Genomic DNA, 8,663 nt, shown 5'->3' on the forward strand with positions numbered 1-8,663 from the left:
TTTTTTTTTTTTCCTTAAGTTGTAATAGGATATCAAGAGCCTTTGGAAGTAGGATAGCTGTGCTCTGAAGGTGTCATATTGTCCTGGCTTTGGTTGACTGTGTCCTTACTCTGGCCTTAAGCCATCCTGTTGTGCCTGGGTTTTCCTGATGTAGCAGTTATTGGAAAGGGGACACAACCTCAATGCTCCTGGTGCAGCAGGATTCTGCTGGGCAGCCTGGGTGGACAATGAAACTCAGTCAGCAGTGCAAGTCTCCCAGCAATTGGGATTGGGAGGCAGGAGGAGGCAGACAGAGAAATGGTGGGACAGTGGGGCTAGGAGAAGGGGAATATCACACAGCTCTGGGCAGCTGGACAGGCTCCAGAGGACTTGGTGGGCAAAGAAGTGGGTGCAGGGAAGGACTCTAACCTGTATGCTTCCAGATCAGCAGGTCTGATGAAGGTGAGTGGAGAGGTGGCTAGACCAACAGAAGTTCATGGGACCTCATACTGTCATCTGACCTCATTATTTTCCTGCTAAATAGTTGCAGCTCGTATTGTTCAAGAATCTACTGATTTTCTCACGGAAGTACTCAGCAAAAAAGATCTGAGGAGCCTGATAACTGAAGATGGAGCCTGGAAGGGATTTGTGGAAGCAGCAGAGTTGTCAAGGTGACCTGCAGGGTGCACTCAGTGCTGCCCCCCAGACCAGGAGTATGAGGGTTATTTCCTGGTCAGGTGTACCCACTCAAGGCAGTCCATGGGGTGGGAGTTATGGACCCTTCTTCTCAACTATCCAAGAAGAGTGTTTACAACATGTTATTCCTGGTGGAAATCACCTCAGGTTGCTTGAAGATGTTGCTCAAGGTGCCAGGATGATTTCTGCCACCCACTAGTTATGTGACCTTGACAAGTTAGTTACCACTTTCTGATGTCCACCAACATGTAACTATAGTGTGAGGAGATAGGATCATCCATGTGGGCTTCTCAGCATGGGGCCAGCACACAGTGGGCTTCTCAGCATGGGACCAGCACACAGTGGGTATTCCTGTGTGTTAACTTGGCAAGCTAATTTGAAAGTGAGAAGAGACAAGGTCAAAGGTCTCTTGTAGGACTGAGGAATGAAGGATTTATTTTGAGACAAGGGAGAAAAATGTAGACTGAAGAAGCCATCTTCCAGGTTCTGTCTCAGTCCCTTTCCTCCTCTATGGGGAGATGTAATACCACCAGGATTCTTCTTTGGTCTGTGGAGACAGAGAAACCATAGTGCAGAGGCACAGGGCTGGGTTGGACCCTGACTGTTGTTGCTCAGATCCAGAGTCTCATGCTATTTAACAACAATGAGAGTTTAGTCTAATAGGATGTGGTAAAAGTCTAGGATAAGCAACAGGTCAGGGTTGGAAAACCAAGTTCCAATATTGTTCCCAAAACCCTGAGAGACCAGGACCAGGGTCACAGCCAAGGGTCAGGAGAGTCTGTGAGTGACCCTGAAATGGAGGTGTAGGTATCAGGATAAGAGGACAGGGCTGGAAGGTGTGGGGAGTTGGAGGCAAAAAAGGGGGATGTTCAGGGGCCCTAGAGAAGACATGTAAGGGAGAAGGGCGTTCCTCCTGCTCTGATGTCCTGCCTCATGTGTGTGTGGAGCTGTTCATGGGTGTGCCCTCCATACACGGTCTTTAAAGACTGCAGAGTTTGGGGGAGTTGTTTGGGGACTTCTTCTGTTCTACACAGAGTGCCCTGAATATCAGGAAGAACACATGGCTACAGACAGCTCCCAAAGTCAGTGTGTTTGGAGGATGATTCACAGAAGCTGAGAATCTGAGGCAACCCCATGTCACCACACCAGAGGAAAATGCTTCCCTTTTTGTCTTGAACAAACTCAGGGGATTTCTGTCCTTCCAGTTACTACAGATGATCTCCAGGCCCCTTGCCTCTTTGCACGTGGCCTTGTAGTGTTCCAAGGAGACACTGCCATCAGCTGTGGTGTCTGTTAGCTTGGTGATCACTGTCTACAGGAATCTGCCAGGTTGAGAGTCAGTAACTAATGAGGGGTCCCAGTCAGTGTGGAGCCAAGTTTGGGAGCAGCTGTCCTGTCCCAGTCACCCCAGGCAGTCACTGATCTTGTGAGCTCCAGCCTGGAAGGGGACATCTTTGGGCATTTGCAAAGAGCAGGCAGCAGGCAAAACAATCTGGAGGGTCTCATGTAGGACCCTGGTTCTGAAGGGTGTCCCAGGACAGTCTCCCGGCTGGGGGCAGGGCGAGAGCAGGGAGAGGAGATTGCCTGCCCCTGCTGCTGCCTCTTGTGCCCTGTTGGTGACAGGTCTCTTCCAGGTGTTGCCCCCGCCTCTCAGCGGTCTCTCCAGGGTCTAACCCCTGTTTCTCCATGCTGAACCCGGTCCAGGCTCAGGCTAGGCCAATAAGGAGCCTACTAGCTGACAAGGAGGCAGCTGGGGCTCCAGGCAGGCTCTGGGAGAGCAGAGCCGGTGGGTTATAGCTCTTTGCTAAGCTGGGAAGTGCTAGCCAGGTAGCTGGGAAAGGAGGTAGATTCCTTGCCCAAGTGTTAACAGCTCCAGGGAAGAGGGGCAGGTCCACGAAGTAAGTTCTCAGACAACAGAATGGTTCTTGTGTGCCAATGAAGGAAATAGGAGGGTGTTTGGAGGTTTTGTAGATGTTGAATATGTTTAGGGTAGTCAGGGCCATCATTAATTGCACACTAGGGGGATAAGTAGTGGTTTGTTGTTTTTGGAGTTGGGCCTTCAGGGTCTGGTGAAACCTCTACCTGTGCTACCTGATTGAAGGTTGCAGGTTAAATGGAGTTACCTCGTCCAAGGCCTAACCGTCTCATGGCTCTAAAGGGATTGGCTTGGGTTTTATTATTAAATTCTCAGAAACAGTTTAATGATAAAGTCTGAGGAAAGAGACTCAGTGAGCCTTCCTTCTCATTTTGACACCAGCTATTAATGAAAGACTATTCTAAGCCAACTACAGGATTGAGAAAATTAAAAAAAAAAAAAAAAAAAAAAAAACCAGCCCATAACTCACAAAGATGATTGTTATCACATAGCACAGAGGGTTCGAATAAACCAATGAAGACTGGCACCAGTCAGAGCTTCAGGCTTCAGATTTCTTGTCCTTGGGATGAAGTGTGCTGCACTGAGTGTGTGATGAATCACATGACTCCTGCACACCAGAAAGCCCACCCTAGGAAAAATATTCATCCTGAGACAGCTTCCAGCAGCCAGGAGGACACTGCTCAGGACTGTTGTCCCAAGGGAGAGAGATGGATCACTCTGCACAGCCAAGGGGTGGGGGACTTAGGGCCAGCTGGTACTAAGGTCAGACGACAGCCCATCCATTACAGCGACACCAACAACAGATCAGTTCCAGGGACAATGCCTCGTGGGAATCTTCCAAAGGCAGTGGTTTAGGCTTCCAGTTCCTCTGGAGGTCAGAAATGGCAGCAAAGTCCTAATCACACCCATGGCTTTAAGGTTGAGCATTTTTATAGAAAATCCTTTGGAACAGAGTATCTCAGACCCTTCATTTCCCTCCTTGAAATACATACAGATATTTAATGAAGTTTCTTGCAGATGGGACCCAAAGCTAACCTTAATGCTGACACTGTGTGCAGCTGCAGATGCAGGTGGCCTGTGCAAAGCTTTTAAAGCAAGTATACTGTCACTGTGTACTGTCCCATGAGGTCAGATGTGGAGCCTTTCAGATGGAGGAATCCACTCTTAGCAGGCTCAGTCTGTATATCCCTCTGCAGGGCTCCCCAGGCCAGCTCAGGCATTCTTGCAGGTGGATGCTGCAGGGAATGCAGATGACTTCCCAGCATCCAATGGTAGAGGGGAGACTTGGGAAAAGTGCATCTCTCCCAACACATGCAGTTCTCAGCGTAGGGAGGATTTGCTCTGATCCCACATCCCTGTGCTCATGACAGAGTTCCCACGGGTAGTGATGTCATTGATCTTGAGTGGCGGCATTTTATCAAGTGCCTTTCACTGTGGTATCTTGACTCTCCCTTACACACTGACCCCTGTGGACTAAGGACGGTGGGCATCTAGAATGTACCAAATGTTCACAGTAGAATGGAGAGTTTTGGATCTCTGTGAAATGAGTTTCTTTTGCGTTTGTAATATAAAGTTAAAGACTAGCCGGGTAGTGGTGGTGCATGCCTTTAATCCCAACACCTGGGAGTCAGAGGCAGGCGGGTTTCTGAGTTTGAGGCCAGCCTGGTTTACACAGAGAGTTCCAGGACAGCCAGGGTTACACCAAAAACCCCTGTCTTGAAAACAAAACAAAACAAAACAAAAAATAAAGTTAAAGACTGAATAACTTTTTATCTTTTTAAAAAATAGCTGTTTTCCTCATGCACTTGACTTCTGTCATAGGGACGAGGAGGCTGCACTGCGTGATGCTCTGAATGAACATTTAGCAAAGGAGCCCACAGATAAAGATGACAGACCTCAAAGGGAGCAGCAGAAGAAGAGATTTTTAAAAGAGTTTCCTAAGTTGAAAAAGAAACTAGGGGACCACATCAGGAAGCTCCGAGTCCTGGCTGGCCATCTTGACAAGGTACACAAGGACTCTACCATCTCCAACGTGGTGTCCAGCTCAGTTAGTATTGCCTCTGGAGTCCTGGGCCTTGGTTTGTCTCTGGCATCCTTTCCAGTAGGGACCAGTCTGGTACTTGCAGCAACCTCCTTGGGTCTGGGAGTGACAGCATCTGCGGCTAGTCTTACGACTACCATTGTGGAAGAATCAATCAGACTGTCAGGTGAATCTGAAGCCAGTAAACTGGTGGGAGCCAGCATGAGCATACTTGAGGAGATTCTGAAGATCCTGCCTAAGATCACAGTCAAGCTTTCTACTACAGGTTTGGAATTGGTCGATGCCTTCAAAACCCTCAAGGATACGATCCGAGCCATCAGGGCAGCCAGAGCCATCTCTCGCTCTGGAGCAGCGGCCAGGAACCTGACATCCACTGCCCAACGTCTTCTCCCCATGACCAGAAGATCCAGGATTGGAACAGAATGGGCTACAAGTTTGTTCCTTGTATGGGATGTGTATCACCTTGTGAACGAATCAGTGGATCTGTATAATGGGGCCAAAACAGAGTCAGCTGGAGCACTGCGGGACCTGGCTCTCAAGCTGGAGGAGAAGCTGCAGGTATTTCAGGAGTTCTATAATAAACTAAAGTGAGACCTGCCTCAGTGACCCCTCCTCCAAGCAGCTAAGAGTTTAGGGGAGATGACATGTACAGGGGTGGGGACAATAGAGGCACACTATAACAAGGGAATCAGCCTGAGTTCAAGTCCATCGAAAAGATTGTTGAGGAGTTTGAATTTCTCTGGCTGAGCAGAGCGAGGTCAATGCAGATGGCCAGAGATGCCAGAAGAGCAAACTCGAGTTTAAAACGGGATCAGACTTCCACCAGAGTGGAGAGTCTGCAGACAAATTGGCATCCATCACTCTAATGATACCCTGCTCAATCTTAACATCTGTGCCATCTCCTCCTGGTCTTGTGCTGGATTTTCTTAATATTTAGCTCTCTGAGATATGTTATTGTTTTAGTGGGTTTGTTTTGCTGAACTTTTTTTTCATAGATTTTTTGGGGGTGGGTTGGGAAGCAGTTTCAAATGAAGAAAGCAGAACCTGCCTTTCATAGATTTTTTTAAATTGATTATGGCTTTATCATGTAGATTGACTAGAATTTCTAGGTAGAGCAAAAACTTGTGATGGTCTTCCTACGTGTTGGTGTTTTCATGTCTGTACCACAGTACTGATATATTATTGACCATATTATATAGTATAGAGTATAGAGTATAGAGTATAGAGTTCATTCCTGGTGCTAAACAATCTGCGGGTGTTGACAAGTGTCTAGAGGACCACACATTTGAAATCATATAGTAAGCTGCCTTTCAGATTGGCTTTTACCTAGCAATATGCCTGTGAGAAATAAAAAAATAAAAAATAAAAAAGGGGGATCAGAGTGTCCTAGAGTGTGGGGAATGGGACTGTAACATGGTGGTTGTGGTCATGGAGGTCTGGACAGGACAAGCAATGAGAAGTCAGGAAGTCTGGGGAGCAGAAAATGGGAGAGAGCCAGAGTGAGAGTCAGGGCAGATCACATAAGGTGTCAAACAATGTATGGAATGGAGATGAGGTTAACACTTCTGTGACAGAGACTGGACATATGGCTCTCTTCCTTCTCACTCTGTGGAGGCTTGCTGGCCTAGCTGGTCTCTCAGATCACTGTGCTTTTGTCCCCGTATGTTGTATAGTCTTGTGTTCAGTGAATGTTAACTGGATGGTCTTGAAAAATGGAGTAAAAGCAGTCACTTGCAACCTCTGGACCACCAGTATTGCCAGAGGCCTGAGCACTGAGGTGGCAACCATTGGCCTGACATTCTTGTGTTGTCACAGAACATGATGAGCAGTTGTCTAGCAGCTCTTCCTCATGTACAAGTGGGATGGGCTCTGTTCTGTCCCAAGATATAGAGATAAAGGCAGAGGGTGTCCTAATCCCTGCCATCCTGACAGTTCAGGAGTCTATGAATGTTCCAGCCAATTCCTCACTTGATCAAGGGAAATTGTCACGGTGGGCCTGTGGCTCAGGAGATGTTTACATGGTCCTATATCTCACTGTGCTTTTCTCTGCAAAGCTGGAGTCATGTTTATGAAAGAAGAGAAAATCAAGCGTAAGAAAATATTTTTTAAATACAGCAACAATATCTCTGTACAAAGAAACATGGTCACTAATGTCTTGTATCTTAAGTGTCCATCTTGACTTCCTCTTGGCTCAGTCTCTGAGTTGTGGAATGAAAGCCAATGTCTCTTCTTCAGCCAGTCCCCCCATCTGCAAATCACAGTACAGTCTCACATGACACTTGTAATCACAGACTGATTTGAAAAATGGGGAAATATTTGTGTTTTAGGAAATGATTGTAAAACTCCAATCAAATGGTAAAATACATGTGTTGCAAACTGTGCTGTTCGGTTGCTGAGTAGTTACTTGCTCTCCCTCCCTCAAGCTGTGAGGACATGGTAATCAAACCCAGTAATATTTGTGTAAAATGAAATAGACCCCAGAAGGAAGGCTTATGTCAGCCTCTGTTGCCTGACTCCTATCACTCTCTTCTCCTGGGACAGAGCAGAGATGTCACACAGCCATCCAGCTCTAGGTCTCTGGTAGAGAAAAGGACTTTGTCTCCTCAACCAAAGGGGCCATTAAGGTGAGGCACGAGGTAGTGGGCTATGCCATGGAGGATGCTGGGAACTTCTGAGAGGAGGCAGTGCAGGATGGTTCCAAATAAAGGCACATTCCAAGTGCCATGCTCTCTAACTTCAGAAGACCACTGTCAGCATCAACCACTCCAGAGCCCAGGTCTGTGCTGAGGGGTGAGGAGAGGAAGGTGGGTGTGAAGAGAAACACAGTTGGTCACAGTTCAGAAGGCAGAATTTGTGCCCTTAAACACCATGCTGAAATTTGTTTTCTTAAACAGCATGCTGAACCCACAAACACATGGAGTATGCAGAGAAGAGTTTAGGAAGTCAGCCTGATGTTATCACACAAAGCTAGTGGTGAACCCACACCCCTAAGTAGACCTGGGTGCTGCTCAAATTTAGTAGAGCAAGACTCCTTGGTAAGTTGGGGATTATATTCAGTTTTCCCACTTGTTCAATCTTACCACAACTCTAGAAGGTGGTGTAGACCCCTTTAATGTACACACACTGTGACAAGAGACCTGGACTCTGAGCCTTGTTGGGTGTGGATGCATTTCTGAAGCATGAGAGAAGTTTTTACTCAAGTGGGATCACCGAGCTGTCAGGGCTCAGCTTAGATAAAAGACTCCTTGGGACCTGACATGGGACCACAGAGGGAAGGTGTTTGTTGTAGAACTCCACTGAGAAGTGGAAGAAACAAAGAGATGTACAGTGGCCTAAGACTGCCTACCTTAGGGACCTGGCGAATAAAGCTGGCTCTGGGATGCAGCTACTACAGCAAGATAGGGACAAAGGCTGACCACAGAGACACTCGGACCCTTTTCTGGGGCTGGAGGCATGTCACACAACCTGTTCTGAGGCCAGATTCTATGCCAGGCTCTGTGTAGAAACTGAGTCTTCAGTAGACAATGGCTAGTCCAGTATATTGGAAAGGAGGCTGAGCAGTGGGTGGCAGACTTGGGTCCTCTGGGAATTTCCTGGTCTCTGCTCAGCTTGTGGGGTATGGCAAAAATGGCAGGTGCTGTCTTGTTTATTTGGAGGAAGAATAAAATCGACAGGAACACAAATATACATTCCTGGGTCAGAACTAGGTAGCTTCAGGAAGCCATGTTTCTCAGCATCTGTCCCATGGATCTCCATGGTTTCTTATTGCCAAGGCCCACTCTTGGCTTGGAGATGGGGTCCTGAGGAATGGGTGTTTGGGAGCAGTGGAAAAAGAACTCAGTCCTCTGTGTGACACAGGTATCTCCTGATTGCTCTTAGGTTTTCTGACCAAAGTCAGAAGCTGTAATATCCCTCTAAATAGATTTTTACTTTTCCAACCCAAGTTAGAAACTTGCTAGAAAATATGCTAAAAGAGTGTGTTAGCTCTCCATTGGTTCTCTCTTAGTAGCTCTCCCTCACAGATTTGCATAAGGTACTTCCTTAAGAATTCAAAGGCTTGTATCACTAAAC

General features: G+C 47.1%; 1 protein-coding gene across 1 annotated transcript in view; it reads left to right on the forward strand.

Annotated features, from left to right (window-relative positions):
• Positions 1 to 6,972, forward strand: part of LOC117719271 (apolipoprotein L3-like) — a 33,771-nt gene extending 26,799 nt beyond the window's left edge. The window contains exons 3-4 of the mRNA XM_034517420.2: positions 524 to 650; positions 4,373 to 6,972. Of these exons, the coding sequence (XP_034373311.1) occupies positions 524 to 650; positions 4,373 to 5,183 (938 nt within the window). The 3' untranslated portion in view covers positions 5,184 to 6,972. The remainder of the gene's footprint in view (positions 1 to 523; positions 651 to 4,372) is intronic.
• Positions 6,973 to 8,663: the final 1,691 nt, after the last annotated feature.

This window comes from Arvicanthis niloticus, chromosome 13, assembly GCF_011762505.2.
Source record: "Arvicanthis niloticus isolate mArvNil1 chromosome 13, mArvNil1.pat.X, whole genome shotgun sequence".
NCBI lineage: Eukaryota > Metazoa > Chordata > Mammalia > Rodentia > Muridae > Arvicanthis > Arvicanthis niloticus.